This window comes from Micromys minutus (genome assembly GCF_963924665.1).
Source record: "Micromys minutus genome assembly, chromosome: 18".
Classification (NCBI taxonomy): Eukaryota; Metazoa; Chordata; class Mammalia; order Rodentia; family Muridae; genus Micromys; species Micromys minutus.
In genome coordinates this window covers 24,738,687-24,760,929 of record NC_137953.1, presented here as the reverse complement: position 1 = coordinate 24,760,929, position 22,243 = coordinate 24,738,687, and the positions used below count along the sequence as shown (strand labels likewise).

At 37.1% G+C, this 22,243-nt stretch overlaps 1 protein-coding gene across 1 annotated transcript in view; it reads left to right on the top strand.

Annotated features, from left to right (window-relative positions):
* AVL9 (AVL9 cell migration associated) overlaps positions 1–22,243 on the top strand; it is a 41,236-nt gene that overhangs the window by 9,679 nt on the left and 9,314 nt on the right. Inside the window, exons 5-13 of the mRNA XM_080931848.1 lie at positions 4,546–4,635; positions 5,506–5,572; positions 6,585–6,625; positions 7,494–7,532; positions 10,331–10,400; positions 11,070–11,608; positions 15,923–16,057; positions 17,807–18,026; positions 20,038–20,155. Of these exons, the coding sequence (XP_080787974.1) occupies positions 4,546–4,635; positions 5,506–5,572; positions 6,585–6,625; positions 7,494–7,532; positions 10,331–10,400; positions 11,070–11,608; positions 15,923–16,057; positions 17,807–18,026; positions 20,038–20,155 (1,319 nt within the window). The remainder of the gene's footprint in view (positions 1–4,545; positions 4,636–5,505; positions 5,573–6,584; positions 6,626–7,493; positions 7,533–10,330; positions 10,401–11,069; positions 11,609–15,922; positions 16,058–17,806; positions 18,027–20,037; positions 20,156–22,243) is intronic.

The window sequence follows — 22,243 nt, the reverse complement described above, 5'->3', positions numbered from 1 at the left end:
CATCAGAGCTCTGTCAACTTGCAAGTACCTGTATGAGCAGAGCCAATGCCATGGCCCCTATCTTAACATTATCTTGTTTTTAAGGCAGGCTCCTATATGGCCCAGGTTGGCCTGGAACTCTTTGTATAGCTAAGACCTTGAATTCCTGCTGCCTCCACTTCTAGAATTACATGTGTGTATGGTCACATTCAGCTTATTTTTATTTTTTAAAGAAACAAATGACTAGGGCATTAATCTATCCTGTGTAAATCCTAATGACTAGGGTATTAATCTATCCTGTGTAAATCCTAATGACTAGGGTATTAATCTATCCTGTGTAAATCCTAGTTCTGATCCCTAGGGCCACAGTGGAAGAGTTGGGGAGAGGGTCAGAGAGAGGAAGGAAATGCTATATTCAGTGATATTGTTGGTTTCCATATCTCTCAGTTGAATAATTTAAAATATTTGATGTCTATTGATAATGACACCTTTGCATCAAATGCCTAATTCTACAGTAAAATTTATCCCCCCCCCCAAAAAATTGTAAGGAATAGTCTAACTCTACATCATATTAATTACCTATATTTTATGATTACTATCTTAGTCATTCTGTAATTACTCCAAACAAAAATTGAGAATATTTTATTGGCCCAATTACAAGATATATGTATGTTTTGTCTGGTTATTTCTTGGGTACTTATCTAATTTCCTTATCCACAGACAGTTTAAATAGGCTTTGTATAGCTAGGCTATACAAGTGTGGTAGCACACCCCCTTTTTTTTTTTTAATTGAACAACTTTATTTTAAAAAACAAAGATAAATGTACAGATTTTAAAAGCATTTTTGCATAACAGTATATGAATACATTTTTGTCAGTACTTGATTTTTTTAAAGGTGTGATAGTATGCATTAAAATCTTACTAGTTACAGTGAGCATAAAGTACATGTAAAACAAGATGTAACCTGGAAATAGTCAAAGTTTTCTTGGTGTGTAAAGATTAAACATAATGGGTTTTTTTTTTTTTTTTTGGCCTTTGTTTTTCTTTAACTTCACACAGTCTGTGAGTTGTTTCTGGGGTGTTCAGAGCTTTCTGGGGTTAGTATCCAATTATCAGTGACTGCATATTCTGTCTGTTCTTTTGTGACTGGGTTACCTCACTCAGAATGATACTCTCTAGATGCATCCATTTTCTTAAGAATTTCATAAAGTCATTGTTTCTGATAGCAGAGTAGTACTCCATTATGTAAATGTACCACAATTTTTGTATCCATTCATCTACTGAAGGACACCTGGGTTCTTTCCATCTTCTGGCTATTATAAATAGGGGTGCTATGAACATTGTGGTGCATGTGTTTTTGTTGTATGTTGGAGCTTCTCTGGAGTATATGCCCAGAAGTGGAATAACTGGGTCTTCAGGTAGGACTATGTACAATTTTCTGAGGAACCGCAAGACTGATTTACAGAGTGGTTGTACCAGTTTACAACCCCACCAACAATGGAGAAGTATTCCTCTTTCTCCACATCCTCGCCAGCATCTGCTGTCATCTGAATTTTTGATCTTAGCCAATCTGACTGGTATGAGGTAGAATCTCAGGGTTGTTTTGATTTGCATTTCCCTGATGACTAAGGATGTTGAGCACTTCCTTAGATGCTTCTCAGCCATTCGATATTCCTCAATTGAGAACTTTTTGTTTAGCTCTGTACCCCATTTTTAAATAGGGTTGTTTGACTCTCTAGTGTCTAACTTCTTGAGTTCTTTGTATACCTTGGATATTAGGCCTCTATCAGATGTGGAGTTGGTAAAGATCTTTTCCCAATCTGTTGGCTGCCATTTTATTTTCTTGACAGTGTCCTTAGCTTTACAGAAACTTTACAGAAATGAGTTGCAATCTCATTAAGTCCCATTTGTCAATATTTGACCTTAGAGCACGAGCCATTGGTGTTCTGTTCAGGAAATTTTCTCCTGTGCCTATGTGTTCTAAGGTTTTCAATATTTTCTCTTCTACTAGTTTCAGTGTACCTGGTTTAATGTGGAGATCTTTGATCCACTTGCACTTGAGCTTTGTACAAGGTGGTAAGACAGTGTCTATTTTCATTCTTCTGCATGCTGAGTGCCAGTTGGACCAACACCATTTGTTGAAGAGGATGTCCTTTTTCCATTGAATGTTTATAGTTTCTTTGTCAAAAACCAGGTGACCATATCTGTGAAGGCTCATTTCTGGATCTTCTATTCTATTCTTGATCCACATGCCTATCTCTGTACCAGTGCCATGCAGTTTTTTGCACAATTGCCTTGTAATGTAGCTTGAGGGCAGGGATGGTGATTCCTGCAGATGTTTTCTTGTTGTTGAGGATGGATTTCGATATTCTAGGTCTTTTGTTATTCCAGATAAAATTGCACATTGCTCTTTCCAACTCTATGAAGAATTGGGTTGGAATTTTGATGGGGATTGCATTGAATCTGTAGATTGCTTTTGGTAAGATGACTGTTTTCATGTTGATCCTTCCAATCCATGAGCATGGGTAATCTTTCCATTTTCTGAGATTTCCTTCTTCAGAGATTTGAAGTTCTTTTCATACAGGTCCTTCACTTGCTTAGTTAGAGTCACACCAAGGTATTTCATATTGTTTGTGACTATTGTGAAGGGAATCTCTTCCCTAATTTCTTTCTCCGCATGTTTGTCCATTGAGTAGAGGAAGGCTACTGATTTTTTGAGTTAATTTTATATCTAGCCACTTTGCTGAACTTGTTTATCAGCTGTAGAAGTTCTCTGGTGGAATTTTTGGGGTCACTTACGTACACTATCATGTCATCTGCAAACAGTGATGTTTTTACTTTTTCCTTTCCAATTTGTATACCTTTGTTTTCTTTTTGCCTTCTAATTGCTCTGGCCAGGACTTCCAGTACTATGTTGAATAGGTAGGGGGAGAGTGGGCAGCTTTGTCTAGTCCCCGATTTTAGTGGGATTGCTTCAAGTTTCTCACAGTTTGATGTTGGGTAGCACATACTTTTAATCTCAGTATTTGAAGTAGAGGCAAGCAGATCTCTGAGTTTAAGACCAGCCTGGTCTACATAATGAGTTCAGGCAGCCAGAGTTACATAGTGAGACCCTGTTTCAAAACAAACAAAAAACTTTGTATAATGTCAATCGGTTTGTTTGGGATTTTATTGCTAGCCAAAAACAGAGGAGAAAGAAGAGGAAAAGGGTATAGAGAAGTGGACGGAGTGAAATTTCAGACAGTAATAATTTACAGCAATATATAATTATTTTCTTGCATGGGCAGAGTCTCACTATTGTACCCCGTAGCTGGCCTTGAACTCACATCTATCCACCTGCCTCTCCCTCTGCCTCTGCCTCATGTATACCAGGATTAAAGATTCGCATCCCCAGTCTATAGCATAATGACTAACCATAGTTTATAACACAGATTTTTAGAAGGATAGTCTGAAAAATACTCTTCAGTTAATTTGTATATGAGGCCAGTTATCCAAAACATAGGAATAAATCACATATGTAAATAGATACATGCTGAGTGGCTTCCTGAGTAGTCACTCTTCAAAGGGCAATTTTGATAACAGAAACTGAGTTTTCTGTGTGTCAGGTATTTTTACCAGACTTTTATATAACATTGTCATGTTTAATTTCCTAACAATGTTGAGATATCTTTGCTAGTCTCATTTTACAAATACCCATATTTTAGAGTAACAATATCTATTTCTCATATATGAGACTACTAAGTATAAATATAGAGTAAAAATACAATTTTGTTGTATCTAAAACAAACTAAGCAATGAAAACAGCTTACTTAGAAAGGTTCACTTGTTTATAGTGCATTGTAGTGGTTATGAAAATGTAATGATATTGTACTTAATGATGAGTCATATTCACAGGGATGGGTACTATTTCAGTATTAATTAATTGCATTCTAAAAGGGAGAGATAAATGAGAAAGTGTCTCAATATAAATAAAAGTTGTGTATGATTTATTTTGGGTAGGAGAAATAAATATTAAGGAATAATTTTGTTCAAATATACAAAATAATGTGGTAGAGGACCTAGACTAGGTACTCCCACCATCCACAGATGATGGGAAAGGATGTGAGCTTAAATCAAATCATGAGTGTTCCATTTGGTGTAAGAACCAGACTACTTAAGCATGATTAAATGTTACCACAATAGAATGAAATGCAGTAGCTGTTGACATTTTTGCTATGTGTCAAAGACTCTGCTAAGTGTTTTGCCTAATCCTTAACATAGCCATAGAAACTGCACCTTTTGGTAGACAGGATCAGCTTGGTGAGGAGGTATGGAGAGGCTCAGGACATTTAATTAAGCAGGCTGAAAGATGGAGCTCAGCCCAGGGTCTGTCTCACAACCTTGCCAAGAAAGCTTTTGCCTGCTGCCAAAGATCTGTGATATCAGCTTCTGGTTCTGAACGTGAGTCCTACAGTTTGTAGTTACTAACTTTTCTTCCCTGATACCTTCATATTAAAAGCTGTATGGATTTGTTTGCTGCTCTTGTTTACTGTGATCAACCTAATGATGGTTTCTCTTCTTCTTTAGCCTCTTTATGGCTTACTTCAAGCAAAACTTCAACTCATTACACATGCATATTTTGAAGAGAAAGATTTTTCCCAAATTTCCATTCTAAAGGTAACCAATTTCCATATTGATGTATTTGGCAAATGGTAGCTTAATGCATCAAATAGCTCTTGTGGCAGTACTATACAGGATAGTCCTGATAGTTTAAGAAAAACATTGCATAAACATCTATTTGTTTGGGCCTGAAATGGTTTGGTGCTTAAGAGTTCTTATAGAGGACCCAAGTTTGGTTCTTAATGTCCACATTGGATGGCTCACAGCCAACTAGGGTTCTAATGTCTTTCTTCTCTGATTTCTTTAGGTATACACATTAATAAAAAAAATTTAAGATGAATCATTTTAAAAATATATAATAAAATAAATCTTTATTGCATTAAACATTGAAGTGCTAGTAGATTTACCCAAGTACTAAATTCAAACTGTCTTTGCCGAGGCAGTGACTGTAGACAACTATTATCACTGTCTCCTGGGAGAAACAATGTTTTGCTATGGCATGTGTCTATTCAGGTTCCTGGTATTTTATTGAAACAAGAACATTTTTCTCAGGACTGGCATCAGTATACGTCAGTACACAGTTCTTTCTCTGTCCTGGGCTTTAGTGAGAGTTGGAGCAGTTCAAAATTTAGTGGGGAGACAGGGAAGGTAATTTACATTACTGTTAAAGCTCTAAAAAGAAGCAAGAGAGATGGGGGGCGGGTATTCTGAGAAGAGTTTTGTTCTGTTTGCTCAGATACTCTACTGTTCTTGTCTACAAGAAAAGAAATGAGTGCTGAACACGGGCAGGTCTTGGAGACTGTGGTTGCTTATTTTATTTAGTAGGTGGTAGAATAACATACAAAGTCCTTTTCTGGTCATCGTATTTCTAGGAGCTTAGTGGCTAAAGTGACAGTGTAAAGTTCTAAACGAGTCTCTATTCCACAGGAGCTCTATGAGCATATGAACAGCTCCTTGGGAGGGACCACATTAGAAGGATCACAGGTGTATCTTGGTAAGTAACTTGCAGGTCAAGCTAATGTCTTCAGTTTTCTGTTGTCAAACTGTTGCATGTAACTGTTGATGATCAGAACTGTTAAGCATACGTGCATTCCATTGGATATTATATAACTAATAATTATTCACACAATACTTGTATAGGATCTAAGTTCTTAAGTTTGCTTCTTCCTTAAATACCCAGCTTTCAGACTGAGCTGGATCATTATTTTATACTGGTGATATTTACATGTATTGCAGAGGCAAGTTTCAGCTTTTTTAGAGTAGTACTAGACTTTTTCCCATTAATGCTAATCAGCTCAATTACAATAGAATGGGCACAGATGCTGTGTAGCTCTTGACTGAGGTTCTTCAATTTGGGAGGTTTGTTAATGTATACCGTTGACAGCACAAAAAAATTCATTGTCACCTGAGGTAGTCAATAAATATTCTTTTGTGATAAAAAGTTGTAATGATATGGTCCTCAGTTTCCATTTCATTGTGAAGTTGCCAAGTTGTGGTTTACTAATGCAGTCTTAGAAAGTCAGCTAGATGTTCCTGTTCTGAGACTGTATTTATTGTTTTCTCTTATACTATGGGGTTAGAGATATGTTATTGGAAAGCACTGTGATTCAGAAATAACAGTATATGTAATGCAGTGACCAGAGTTCACATTAAAAGACTGATTGCCATTATGGTGTAAGCTTTACAATTTTTAAATTTGTGTAGTTTATGTGTGTAGAATAGAAGTGTTAAACCCAATGTCTAAAAGTGTATGCACTAATAGTATAGACTAAGTGTATTCTATTACAGTTCATAAAATTTGAAAGCCACATTTGAAGTGCTCAGTGACCACATGACTAATGTCTCCAACAGGGCATTTTTTAATCATCTTCATCCTTGTGGAAGATACTCTTTCTGAGTATATATGGATTTCACCAAATATTACTTAAATGATCGAATATTTACATATTCTCATTTACTTCTTTAGATATTCTCTTTCACATTTACCTCTTCTGTTTACATTGTAGGTCTGTCTCCTCGAGATCTTGTTCTTCATTTTCGACACAAGGTGTGATAAGTATCCTTCAACTTTCGATATACTGAAATGGGAGAGGCTGTTCTTGTGCTCCTTTTCCTGCGAACTCGGAGCAGCATCACAATCAGCTGGCAGCATAATTGTGGTTTTGCTCTTCTAAGACAGCTTCTTAACTATACAAGGCTGGAGACATCAAGAGTATTTGTGTGGTAAAAGTTTGGAAGTACCTCTTGCTCAATAGAGTTTGCTTTTGATTTCTAAGGTGTTTCCCTGAAAGTAGAATTTTTTCTACATGAATAACTTTTTCTTTTGTTGTGGTTTTGGTGTCAGAGATTAAGGTCCTTATTGTTAAAGCATAAGTTGCCAAGAACACACACACACACACAGAGTCACTGATTTACCAAACTTTTATTGAATATCCATGTAAATGTCATATCCCAGACTAGCCTTGAACTCACTGTGTAGGTAAGAATTACCCTGAATTTGACTCTCCTGCCTCTACCTCTCAGTGCTGAGATTATAAGTGTGTACCCCCATGCCTAACTTACATGTTTCTGGGAATCTAAAAAACAGACTTTCATGCATGGTAGGTGAGCACATTACCAACTAAGCCATTCCCCAGCCTCAAATCTCTGCCACTTGAGAAACTCAAAAATTTCCAAGCAGTGATGACACTATTTTTTCCAAAATAAAAATTACTTCAGTTAAAGGTTAAATGATTCACATTTTTAGAGGACAATAGTTAATGCTTAATTTCTCAGTTCAAGTTCAGAGTTTCTCATGTATCTTAAGTAGTAGTTATTTAAAATTATTATTTAAAAATAATTATTTTAAAAAGAAATGGCAAATTATTAATAGATCTGAGTTCTTGTTTTAAAATTGTATTTTTCTCTTTCTGCAGGTCTTGATTCTGTTTAAGCTAATTCTTCTTGAAAAGAAGGTGAGATAAAGAGGATAAAAGGAAGAACAGGGTTTTATTTTTTATTGGCATTTTTACATACTATTGTAATGTGGGAATTAATGATTAAGTTTTAAGGCATATTTTGTTTATCAAATGCAAAATTCTTACTTTACTATCACACATACAAATTTGTGTGTTCTTTTTAGAGACAGTTAGGTAGTATATTCAATTGTACTATCACCATAAGAAGCTTAAACTAACTTAACTAGAAAAGGAAATGTGTTGGTTCACTCAGACTTCAGGATTGATGGTTGACTCGGTGCTTCCAGGGTATCACAGTCTTGGGTTTTCTCTTAGTCCTACAGTCCAGCTAGTTTTACTCAGAGGTGATCTCTGTTGTATACAATAAACTGCCAACGATAATTTGGCTATTGCTTCCTCAGATATAATACCACTTCCCAAGTTATTGAATATGAATTTGTTCCATCAATTTGTTATCAAAAGTCTGCCTAAACTAATTGGCTTAAACTTGGGTTCCAGAGCACAGTATACTACAAGGAGATGGAATTGTCATGGTCATTGTGGACCTCCGGTCTATAAACGAGGTCTTGTAGGCTACTCTGGTTTACCACTTTCTTTTGTAGATGTTTGTTGTTTTTAAGACTTATTTTATTTGTATTTATGTATGTGTGTAGGTATGTGCCTCTGCTTACATGTTTCTGCAGAGGCCTAAGACAGGACATCAGATACTTTGTAGTTATGGTTACAGTGTACCTAATTTGAGTGCTAGGAATTAAACTCAGGTCTTTTGCAAGAGCAACAGCTGTTTTTAACTACTGAGCCATGATAAGAACTTTATTGGAAAAAGGCATACTTATTGTTTGCTTGTTGTTTGTAGCTGTTTTTACTCTGTAGGAGTAGTTGAGTAGTTATGAGAGACTATATTGCTCACATAGCATATGTGTCTGACTCTTCATAAAAAAAGTTTTCTGAAATTATGCTTTAGACTAATCAGAAGCTGTCCCTGAAATACAACCTTTAATCTCAAATTATTTTATAGTACAGTGGTAGTACATCTAACTCCAAGTCAGATTGTACCATCATCACTTCATACTCCTGTTTATTCATTTTTTAAGATCTATCTTGTGTTGAACTATGTGTCGATGTATATATCTGCAGATATGAGTGCAATTGTGCTCAGAATCTCAGAGATCTTTGAATCCTCTGGAACTGGAATTACAAGCATTTTAGACTACTCATGTCTTCTGCTAAAGTAGTATACTTTCTTAACCACTGGTCTGTCTTCCCAGTCCTGCCTCTTTCCCATTTCTTCTTGAATTTTTAATTGATCTGTATATGTACACTTATATGCAGGTGTGAGCATCTGTGCCTGCATGCTGAGGCTAGCAGAGGGTAGTGTGTATCCTTGTCTATCAATCACACTATTCATTTTGAGTCAGGATCTCTTGTAACCTAGGACTTGTATTTCTTCGGATATACAGGAAACCAGCAAGCCTCAGCAATCAGCTAGGCTCTGCCCACCTCAGAGCTACTATTGACAAGCTTGTTATCTGGGGGGCATTGGAACCTGAACTTAAGTCCTTAGGATTGACACGTTTTTAAATTATGGAATGCTTTGTGAATTTGCATGTCGTCTTTGCAAGGGCCATTTCTCTATATAATTCCAATTTTAGTATCTGTGGTGTTAAAGCAGGTGCAATTGGCACTTTTAAAAAGACTCTAGTCGAGTATTACAGAATTAGATGTGTGATTGTTTTCTTGTGGTTACTTTCATTTTAAACATTTTTAGCAAGGTGCTAGATTAGTGATGATATAACCTCAATGTGGTAATAGGAATTTTGATCATTTGATTAAGTTAACCAATAATTTGTGAGACAATGAATCTAACATGTTGTGACTATTCTATTACCCAACCATCCACCATGGTCATTTAGTGTCTGTTGGCAGTATTTTTTAAGTTACATTTTTAAAATTTATTAAAACCTTATTTTAAAAAACTTGGATTAAAAAAAAAAAAACATGAAATTAACCCGACTAAAAGTCTGGTTAACTCAGTGTGTCTGTGTGTGTCTTTGTGTGTGTGTGTGTGTGTGTGTGTGTGTGTGTGTGTGTGTGTGTGTGTTTGCATTCCCACAGTCACCAAAGCCTATGTATATAGAGATCAGAGGACAGCGTTTGCAGGTAATTTTTCTCCAACCACGTAGGATACACAGATTAAAGTGAGGTCATCCAGCTTGGTGGCACTTTTATCCTTTGAATCATCACCAGATCTCATTGGCAAAATGTATCTTAATTGTTGTGGGTAGGTGGTTGATGCTGTTTTAAAACATGACTCATGGGTTTTTTGGTTTTGTTTTATGTATGTGGGGTCCTCAAATCATCCAACTTGTTATATTTCTCTGTCATTTTTTCTTTGTCATTTTTTGGGGTGCCATGTACAAATCTGCTAGTTATTTTTTATATAATTAGTATTTATTTATTTATTTAGCTTTGCTCTGCATCCTAATAGCAGCTTCTTCTCTTTTTCTTACTCCCATGGATATCAACCTGCCATGGCATATCAAATTGCAGCAGGACTAGGTGCATCTTCTATTAAGGCTATATGAGGCAGCCTAGTTTAGGGGAAAAGAACCCAAAGGCAGGCCACAGAGTCAGAGTCAGCCCTGCTCCAGGTGTTAGGGATTCCACGCAAAGACTAAGCTGTATATTTCTTCATGGGCTTTTTAAAGTATTATTCTTATGCAAAGAATCCTCCCCTTATATATTACTACAGACTTGTGAATTTTCTAATTTCATTTCATTTGAATCAATTTCAGGTTCTGTTTTACATTTCTCCAGTGAATAGATTGGTGGGTGCATTAATGACTGTGTTATCCCTTTTTCCAGGTAAGTGGATAGCCATTGCTACTTTTGCTTGATGTTGTTGAAATTTCGATTTTTTTTTTTAATAATAAAAAGTAAACTCGTTAGGGTTAACATTTTCATTTTAATTTTCCTTTTGGCAATAGGTTTGTTTTGTTTTGCTTTGTTTCCCCCTTTAGCCTGGTTTTCTTATTTTAATTTTGACATTGTGGTAGGGAACATAAGCCATGGCATGCTGTGGTCAGAGGACAGCCTGTGAAAGTACCTTCCATTGTGTGTTGTGGTATTTAACCTAGGTCTTCAGGCTTGGCTTGACAGTAAGCACCCATCTTGCCAGCTCCCATTTTCCCTTTTTTTTGTTTGGTTTTTTTGTTTGTTTGTTTGTTTTGTTTTGTTTTTAAGATACTGTTTCTCTGTGCAACCCTGGCTGTCATAACTCACTTTGTAGACCAGGCTGGCTTCAAACTCGGAGAATGGCCTTCCTCTGCCTCTTCAGTGCTGGGATTAATTTGTGTGCTACTACACACAACTTTCCCAGATTTCCCCTTTTTAATAGAAATTTCATTTAAAAGATGCAAATATAGCTTTTGAAAAATTTTTGTAGGAAATGTCCACTATATAAAACAGAAACTACACCTTATTTTCTTCCACACTATCATAAGCCAAGCTCTTCTTCAATGTTTTGTATTTTAGGCATGATTGAGCATGGCCTCAGTGACTGTTCTCAGTATAGACCCCGAAAGAGTATGTCTGAAGATGCTGGACTTCAGGAAAGCAATCCCTCTGCAGATGATTTTGTTTCTGAGTCTACTTCTGACATCTTAAATACCAACTTGGGAACTGTCACGAGAATCACGGCAGTAAACCATGGAGAGAATGCTGTTCCTCAGTCAGAGAAGCCTTACTTTCAGGTAGAAGGTAACAACAACAGAGGACAAGAGCACAGTGACACTGGCCGGTATTTGGAACTTCCACCTCGACCATCTCCAGAGTCTTCAGAAAGTGACTGGGAAACTTTGGATCCTAGTGTCTTAGAGGATGCCAGCTTGAAAGAAAGGGAGCAGGTGGGGTCGGACCAGACGCACTTATTCCAAAAGGACTCTGTGCCCTCAGACAGTCCTCCCATTACTGTACAGCCTCAAGCTAACACCAGGCAGGTGGTCCTAATACCAGGGCTCATTTCTGGTTTGGAAGAGGACCAATATGGCATGCCTCTGGCCATCTTTACAAAGGTAAAATTGAAATATCCTTTATTGAGGACATTAATTGTAACTTTATGTGTTTGAACACCTTTTTGGGTCTGAAAATTCTCCTTGAAAACTTGAGAAATATATAATGAAAAATGCTATTAGATAAAGATGTTGGACTTGTAAAGAAAACTTGGACTTTTAAAGTGTTGAAATATTTTCAAGACTAAAGAACTTTGAAATTTATTGTGTTTATATAGTGATTATTAATATGAGATTCTGGGGAATGAACAAGAAAGGTTATGATATTATGTGAAGTGTTTGTGTGAAGTTGACGAGGGGTTAAATGAGCCTTGACATACCTGGGAAGAGAAAATCTTAATTGAGATTAAGATTGGCCCTGGGCAAGTCTGTAGGGCATTTTCTTGATCAAATGTTGATGTGGGAAGACCAGCCAGCCCCCTGTGGGTGGTGCCATTCCTGAGCTGGTGGTTTTGGATTGTTTAAGAGCAGTTTGAGCAAGCTATGGGAAATAAGCCAGTAGTAACATTCCTTCATGATTTCTGCTCTAATTTCACTCAGTGGTGGATGTGACCTGAGAATTGTAAGGTGAAATAGAGCCCCCCCCCCCAGATTTGCTTTTGGTCATGGTATATTATCACAGCAAGAGAAACCCTAATTATGAAAATATATGTACATATGCCATGTGTACCTAGTGTTCAAGGAGTACTAGATCCCTGGAAAGTGGAGTGACAGTTGGAACCCAAAGCTTCAGGTGCTATTAGTGGTTGAGCCATCCTTCTAGCCCCAAACTGTAAAATTTCTTTAACTGCCATTATTTCTGCATCTCTAATAGCACTTCTTATCACGAGGCAAATAGACTGAAAAAGAACTTTGGTTTTGAGGGTCAGGTTACTCAAAGTGATCTGAATTTTTTCAATAAACCATGTAAGCTGTTAGATTTATGTGCTTTATGCCAGCACTAAGTATGTGATAGATTGACCACTGTTGCTATGATAAGTCATTTTTCCTCTTGGATGATGAGTAAGACCCAGTGTGCTGCTTAATCACACTTCTAACTACAAATACTGATCCCTTTGGTCAGTAACTTTGGAAGATGAGATGTTGTAAAAACCAAACTGTCTTTAAGCTGTTTTCCTCTTGGGATTCTTTTACTTTATTATTTATTTTTATCTTATGAATAAAGTTTTACCTGTATGTATATGTATGCATACTGTGCCTGCTCAGGTCAGAAGGTATCAGATCCCCTGGAGCTCAGGTGACAGAAGATTGTGAGCTGCTATGTGGGTGCAAATGTGTGTGTGTGTGTGTGTGTGTGTGTGTGTGTGTGTGTGTGTGTGTGGCCCTGAATGTTCTAGAACTCTTATTTGTAGACCAAGCTGGCCTCTAATTCAGAGTTTCTCCTGCCTCTGTCTCCCGAGTGTTGAGATTAAAAGCATGTGCCACCACCTCCCAGCTTCACCCTGTACTCTTAACCTCATAGCCGGTTTCCCTGCTCTTAGTTTAAACTTGGATGAGAGTGATGCCACACCTTAGGTTACACCAGGTTGTTTAATAATCTGTGTGACCATTTTCTGAAAACTTATTTAAGAAATACACAGATAGGGCTGGAGAGATGGCTCAGTGGTTAAGAGCTCTTCCAGAGGTCCTGAGTTCAATTCCCAACAACCACATGGTGGCTCACAGCCATCAGTAATGGGATCTTGTGCCCTCTTCTGGTGTGTCTGAAGATAGCAACAGTATATTCACATACATAAAATAAATCTTAAAAAAAAAAAAAAGAAAAAAGAAGAAGTAACAGAAGGGCTAAGGAAGTGATGAGTCTAGGAGCATCTATCCAGCAGACCAAGATAAATAGAAAAATTGAAAACAAATCATGCCTGTATACTCTGCTGGTATGGAAATGAATGAGCAGAGGAACTCAAATGGGGGTGGAGTGAGATAAACTGAGAAAGAGAGACAAGATTTGGGGGGCGTGGAAGTCCAATACTGAGGGCCTTCCTTCTGTTTCCTCCTGACTTAGTACTGGAGTTGGGCACATGTGGGCATAGTTAAATGTTAGAATGACTAGAAAGGACTGGGATCCTTTTCTGTTTAATATCCTGTGTAAGCTTTCCTCTCCAATCACGAGTCTTTTAGTAAAATCAGTTGATGTACTATAAAACCAGAAGTTACATTGTTTTAATTTCTACAAGGCATTTTAAATAGTGAAATTTAATTATCTCAGCCACGTATGGTGACACGTGACAGTCACCCAGCACTTTGGTAACTAAGGCATGAGGATCCTGAGTTTGAGGCCAGCTCAAGATACATAGCAGTATCATATCTCAGAACATAAAAAGTCATGTAACTTCTCAATTTGTAGCTGAATATAGAATTTTTTACCACATATTTGAAGGGGAGATGAATAATATTTCATTATATTCTACCCTACTTTTTTATTAATTCACTCCTCATTGCCTCCAACTCTTGGCTATTATGAATACTTCTGAGATTATAGATATGCAAATATCTCAATGTTTGCTTGTAATTTTTATTTTTGTAATTTATGTATTGGTGTACGTTTATCATACATGATAATTTTTCTGTGGTTTTTGCTTGTTTTATTAGTATATGGTGTCATTTCAAGTCTGGGTGTTGAATTGTCTTAGGTAAATGAGAAGCCAGGAGTAGGTTTGGATATGAATTTTTTTGGGGGGGGGGGGAAAGACTTATATTCTTCTGTAATCATACTCCAGCACCTTCCAAAAATTTTAGTTAAATTGAACGTTATGAAAAGAAAAATAATGACACCATATTAAAGCTGTTTTGAACAGTTATATTAATATGTAATATTTCCACATAGTTCAAGAGTAAATCAGTCCAAAGCACTTGTAGTGAATTTTCTGTGGGGCTGGAGAGATGGCTCAGTGGGTAAGAGCACTGACTGCTCTTCCAGAGGTCCTGAGTTCAATTCCCAGCAACCACATCTATTTGAAATCTGATGCCCTCTTCTGACGACAATATACTTGCATACATAAAAAGTTTTTAAATTTTTTTCTCCCTGTGGACTGAGGATGTGGAATGCATGCCTAGTATATACACAACACTGGATTCAACTCCCCGAACCAAAAAAGAAATGTTTCCTAATCCATCTCTTCTGCCCATCTAGCTGCCTTCTCTAATAGCTGTGAATATTACCAATATCGTGTTTCCTTCTGGTGGTATTTTTATAGCATAAGGAAATGCTTAGATTTTTTTTCCTACCCCTTTTACACACATGATAGCAGTCTGTGCCCATCTTTTTCTAACCCTTGATCACTTTTACATTTCTGAGAATTGAACTTTATCACTTTTTATAGTTTTAGAATGTTCTGTTATATAGCTAGAAATGTATATACTCCAGTTTTCATGAAGTGATAATTCCTGTTTGTGATAAAAGTGCTATATTAAATAATTTTAAAATATATCAACAGGTGAGCAGGTATAGGATAAATTTAGGTCAGGTACTGGGAGAAGGGTGTGTGTGTGTGTGTGTGTGTGTGTGTGTGTGTGTGTGTATCCCCCTCCCCAGACAAGGTTCTTTGTAAGTAGCTCAGTTGAAAAATTTACAGAGAAATAGAAACTGTTGCTGAAAGATTCTGAATTAGAATAGGTTTCCAGTAAGTATGATGGTTTATGTATAACCTGAAGCTACAAACTGGGTCAGAGACTATACAGCTCTGTCCTTCCTTTATGCACAGATCATTACCACTGACCACACCCTTAACTCTGGGGATTGGGCTGGGTTAGGCTTGTTTTTGGTGGATTGGTTTGCAGATTTAAATGCCTATAGAGGATTAACTCAGTAATTGATATTCAGCTATAATTTTAAGGCAGTGCTTTTTTTAAAATGGAAATTAAACAGATATTGCCACTTTACAGCAAATATTTTGACATATGTTTGCATTGTGTCTAACAATTGGGCAGTAAAGTGGATGCTTTACTATTCTCATTGCCCATGGTGGCTGTGTGAAGATGCATGCTTTAAAATTCTTAACTGCTTTCTATTAGCAACATACTTTTTAATGGGTGTAATAGGCTTAATTCCCTAAACTAAAAGAAAGTCAGACTTTAAATTGAATCAAGGATGAAGGGAATCAAGTAAGGTGGCCTTGCAATGGTTTGACCATTTGTGAAGAAAATTAGCTAATCACTAGCTGGACATACTGAAGTCAAGGCAAGCCATTGCTCTGTGAATATTATTTTAATGAGTCAAAGATTAAATGGGCAGGCAGGAGAGAATGGACATTCATGAAAGGTGGAGAAGCTGTTTTTGTTCATGTTTCTGTTATTTTCTATTGCTCTTGTAATCCATAGGGATATCTGTGTTTGCCTTACATGGCATTGCAGCAGCATCATCTTCTCTCTGATGTCACTGTTCGGGGATTTGTAGCCGGAGCTACTAACATCCTTTTTCGACAACAGAAGCACCTCAGTGATGCCATTGTGGAAGTACGTCTATGTCTGAGTATATGAACTTGGCCTGCTGGTTCACCAGGCTTTTCCCAAATACAATTATGAGCCTGCTGTAGCAGAACTAATATGAAAAATAACGGGGGCTGGGGAGATGGCTCAGTGGTTAAGAGCAGTGACTGATCTTGCAGAGGTCCCGAGTTCAAATCCCAGCAATCACATGGTGGGTCTCAACCCTCTGTAATGAGATCTGATGCCCTCTTCTGGTGTGTCGGAAGATAGTGACAGTGTACTTACATATAATAAATAAATAAGTCTTTTTTTTTTTTAAGGAATGTTTACTGTATTTCAGTCATTTTAATTTTATATTGTTTAGCTTTTAGTTTTTGTTTTGTTTTTGAGACAGGGTCTCTTTGTAGCTCTGGGTGGCCTGGAACTTACTTTGTAGATGAAGCTGGCCTTAAACTCAGAGATCTGCCTGCCTCTTCCTCCCAAGTATTAGGCTTAAAGGCATACCTCACTATGTTCATTTTATATATATTAACTGATCTTAATTTTCCTAGTAGTGCTATAAGTTAGGTACTATCTACATTTTACAACATATAAGCTGAGGGACACAAGTTAAGTGATTGTCCTATTATCAAACAACTGGTAAGTGCTTGAACAAGGATGCTAGCCTGAGCAAACCAGGCCTGTCATGACCTCAATGCCTTGTTAAAATGCGGACATTTTTTTCTCAGAATAATTTAAACACATACCTGCTTAATATGTTCCTGATGTTAAAGAACTTCATAGCAGTTATTCAGCTCTGTATCCATACATTTAAATTTTTTAATTATCCACTTAATTTCACAATTGAAAAATGTTGGGATTTTTAAACTGTGCTAAAATTTTTATAATTACTAACAGATTTATTATTATCCCCAATATAAGCAAGGGGAAATTTTTTTACATTCCAGATAGATGGGTACAGTGTGAGAGCACAAGGTGCTTTAACATTCAGAAGTTGATTGATAGATGTTTTATTATTTTACTCCAAAATAATTAACCTTTGGGAGTGAGTTGACTTGTAAGTATGTGTAAGGGCATAAGTTTAATCACCAGCAGCTAAAGAACAGAACAAAACCTTGCCAGGTGTGTGTGTGTGTGTTTACAGTATTAAAAATATTTCGAAGTATGCATGCCCTCAAAATGGAAAATTTTGAAGGAACTATGACTAAGCTTATTCTTTTTTATGTTAATATAAGGGCAAGTTTCATTGTGTATGTGTCCATGTTTTCCAAAGCAATTACACTATCAAAGATTTTAAAAGCATGGATTACTTTTATAGTTCAAAGTCATGTTCTTAGTTACTCAGGTATTTTCTGTGAGTCTTTTCTTAAGACTTATTTATATGTGTGCTTATTTTCCCTGCATGCATATATGTGTGTGTACTGTGTGCACACAAGATGACCATGGACATCAGAAGAGGGTGCCAGATTCCCTGGAGCTGAAAGGATACAAGCAACCCTGGGAGGCTGTAACCAAATGCAGATCATCTCCAAGAGTAGCAAGTGCTCTTAACCACTGAGACAACTATCATCCTCTAAAATTAGAGAAGACACTTTTTCCAATAAAAAGAGAATATATAGAAATCTCAGTATACAAACTTGCCTCTTTCTTAGATTTTGAGAATGTTGTTCCTCATATTTTTTTTAATTCCAGTACCAATTCCCCAGTGGTTCGTTTTTATAATGTGGCATAGATGTCTGTGTCCCAACTCTGACTTGTATCTGGGTACTCTTCTAGGTAGAAGAGGCACTGATCCAGATCCATGATCCAGAACTTAGGAAGCTGCTTAACCCAACGACTGCAGACCTAAGGTTCGCAGATTACCTAGTGAGGCATGTGACTGAGAACCGGGATGATGTCTTCCTGGATGGCACAGGCTGGGAGGGAGGTGATGAATGGATCCGGGCCCAGTTTGCAGTCTACATCCACGCTCTGCTGGCTGCTACACTGCAGCTAGGTAAGAAGCATTCAGCCACAGTTCCTCCTGTCAACCGTCAGGATCTGATATTTATGGATGTTTTCAGTTGCATAAGAAGTAGTTAGAAAATCATTGGTACCCTTACAGAACAGATGACTCTTGGACATTATGAGTACTTTATATCCCCCCAAACCTTTTTCTTTACATCTGTTTTGGACTTTGATTTTATGGTTTGGGATAATCTTTTATAAAAGTGAGTTTATTTAAGCATTTTGTCTGACCATTACTCTTTTCTTTATGATAAAAATTAATGGGGCAGGTGAAAATACATTCCTGTTAAAACTGCTTCATTCTACTTAGAAAACATTATGAAGTGTTTTTTATGTTGTGGAGTTTTATGATAAGCATTTCTACCCTGGAACTCTGGCAAAGACTTGTAGACTTGTAGCGCAAAAAGATTTCCGCACACTTTTTGCTTTTTATATAAAATAGCAGTGAAGTGTGTACAGTGTGCAGTTTACTTGGTTGTAATAGTCTGCAGAGTGCATGTCTGCAGCAGCATGCACTTACTTGCATTTTTGTGTCTCTTTGTTAGTTTGTAAGTCAGTACTATCGTCCCACCTACCAGCGTAGTCTGAAACCTAGATTTCAGGGTTGTTCTTCATCATAAAGAAAAAAGGAATGAACAGGTCCTCATTTATTAGCTGGATATTCTTAAATGTCTATCATCTGTACAAATAAAGCAGCAGAGGCATCAAAATTAAATCTTTTAACTTTACTTACTAATCTTAAAAAGAAGGCCAGATGTCTACCAGTTATTTAGCGTCATGAATAATCATTCTTTGTTGGTTTTCAAGACAGAGTTTTTCTGTGTATCCTTGGCTGTCGTGAAAATCACTCTGTAGACCAGGCTGGCTTCAAACTCAGAAATCTGCCTGCTTCTGCTTCCCAAGTACTAGGATTAAAAGTATGTGCCATAATTGCCCAGCATTCAACTTTTTTAAAATTAAAAAAAAAATCTATACATGCAAGGTGTGTTCTGAACACTTTACAGCTAGTAATTATTTTGGGCCTTAACAATAATCCTAAAAATTCCAATTTACTGAAAACAGGAAACAATACTCTGTAACTTAGCCATCCATCTTGTTGAGAGGTGTCAGCAGTCTGGTTCAAAAGTCCATTCTCATGCATGATTAGCAGAGGGTGAGCAGCAGGAATATCTTGGGGGAAGCATACCTTTATGCTGTAAATGGAACGTTGTGTCTCCTAGCCCTTTCCTTGCATTTTACCTTAGCAAACAACATAGCCAGACATGATGGCACACACCTCAGATACCATCTGCCTGGACAGGAAGAAGCCAAGTTCTGAGTGCATAGCAAGACTTTGTGTCAAAAACAAAATAGCGAGCCTTCATGTGTGATAAATGTGGCAGTAGCTACTGGAGTCAGTTCTTCAGACCTTTTCTGCCCAAGCCAAAGATGGGTTCATTGACACTTCCTCATGGTATCAATATAGCCAAGAATTACTTAGCATTGATGTGAAAATCCTATATTGTTTTAAGTATTTTTGACAGTACAAATGCTTCAATAATTCAGGAATGAACACCAAATACTAAGACAAAGTCCAAACAAAGAAAATATGGACACTTCTTTTAACAGTTGGGAGGAAATTCTGACTGCCTCACCATATACATGAGCCAGTATGTCCATTGTAGTGTTTGTAGTGTTTAATAAATTATATGATCTTGTTACAGTAGGGGAAACATGGAAACATCTCGGTGTCATAGCGAGCCTTGGGTAATGTTGGCTCAGTCCTCTTACTTCCCAGAAATGAATTTCTGGATGATTAAGTGACTTGGCAAAGGCTGCATCGCTTCTTAACAGGGTCTATGGAACTAGAGCCAAGTTTGCTTACATCTATAGGCTATGTCTCCACAGTGCGAGCGTGGGATTCAAAGCTGTAAAGGGACTTTCGTCCTTTACGGTTACTAATCTTCATGTCCAGATGGCTGTGCTCCAGCTTAACTTTCCTTCAACCACTTTCTTGGCAGATAATGAAAAGATGTTATCAGACTATGGAACAACTTTTGTTGCCGCCTGGAAGAATACTCACAACTACAGGGTGTGGAACAGCAATAAGCATCCAGCACTTTCAGAGATAAATCCAAAGTAAGCGTGTTCTCTAGGCTTGATGGGATGGAAAATGGTTGCTTTACAAAGAAAGCTTTTCTGTTATTGAGACAGTCATATTATGTAGCCCCTGCCTAACCTGGAACTCACTGTGTAGATGAGGCTAGCCTCAAACTGAGAGCCATCTGCCTCTGCCTTTCCAGTGCTTGGATTGCTGGTGTTTACTACTGCTCCTCTCTTAAATACTTCTTTTAATAATACAAGCATAAATTGGCTGTTTTGATGGTACTTTGAACTTTTACTTCTTGGTGGAAAATGGACAAAGTCAACTTCATATTCAACACCATGTTACTTGGGAGCTATTGTTTATAGTTTTTAGCTAAAGCAGAAATGTGATTTAAATGATGCTAGAAAAATACGCACACGTTCTGAAGTACAGATTAAACAATATAAACTTCTAGATGTATTTGCTGGGGAACATGGTTTCAGAAGATTTTGGTGGACAAGTCTATTATTATCTTTATATTATCTCTCAAAGAAAATAAATAGGTTCACCTCTAACTTTGGTAAACTTTTTGGCTATAGCAAAAGCTATATTGCCATCTGAATGCATTAAAACAATTAAGAAGTAGACTATATTGTTGTGCTATTAATATTAAATAAAAGAACTAAGACTGTTCAAAGTAGTCTACCTCACCAGTTGTAAGGTCTAGGTGCTGAAGCATACAAAACCAGGGACACATGACATGGCTCTTTTTATCAGTTCGGTCACCCTTACTAGTCAACTATCCAATATGTGAGCTGTCTCAGTCATTGCACCTGATGCTGCTAACCTGAACCACCTTAATGCTGGCTGGTACATAGGCTTAGCTCGACTGGGCTTTAAAAAAAATGGTACCTAAATATATGTATAAAGAAACTAAGGTTATGGGTGTTGAAAAGCAGGCTGGAAAGCACACAGAATTAGGTTTGATAGCACCTGCCTGTTATCCTACACTCAAGAAGCTATTGGAGGAGAGTTGTAAGTTTGAAGGGCAGACTTACTTCAAAAACAAAAATAAAGAGGACACCAATAGATATGCTAACGTGGAAGGAAAAAACCTCATGGGGCTCCAAACTCAGACCAAGAATTACAGGCGAGTAAGGAATGCAGAGCACTGAAGCAGCAGGAGAAAAAGGGAAGAGCCCCCAAACTGTGGTCAGCCCTGAAATCATATACATACAGTTAGCATTATATGTTACACAGACTGGAAGGTGTGTGTGTGTGTGTGTGTGTGTGTGTGTGTGTGTGTGTGAAGGTATGTATAACAACAACTAAAGAAATAGAGGCCATGAATTTGAGACAGCAAGGTGAATTGCATTGTAAGGGTTGGAGAGAAGGGAGGAGGAAAAACCATGTAATTACATTTTATTTTAAAATTTTTTTAATAAAAGTACACATAGAGATTACTTTGTTTTTACATTTTTAAAACACAAAGGGGAGAAGATCTAGGATGAAGAGGCCCATTAGAGTAGTAATTAGGGAGTCATGATAACCAGATTTTAAGCATTTTCACCAGATTAAAAATAAGAAAGGGGGAAAAAAAAGAAATGGTGGTCTTCATTAATTATCAGGAAGTATAATTTGAAACATTCCAAACTAATTACCTTGAGATCTCTCTGACACTTTTCTAGATTCTAAAGAGGAATCCTCTAAATTACCAAGCATCAGACACATCCCATCCCTGAAATCAAGCTTTTTGGGGGAATAGGAAAAATGACTGATTAGGGATGTTTTTCTGATACTGAACTTGGGGCTTTGAGTATGTTAGGCAGCTACAAGCACAGCATGTTTGTATGACTTGTTAGATAAGTTCTCTGATCCATTAAAGGAAGAGCTGTTTTATATGCTAACTTTAACTCACACACTTTTCTTTCATTTGACAAAACTATCACATTGTGTTCTGTAATACAGGACAGAGGGACCCTGAGTATGAGACAAGAACTGTTTATTGTCCTGTCCCTTTCAGTCTTAACTGTGCTTAAGTCTCATGGTTGGCTTGGTTTTGGTTTTAGTAAAATGTTTTTCCTTTGGTGTGGCAGAAATTTTCACAAAACTACAGTGCCATTTTAAGTTCTTCATTTTGA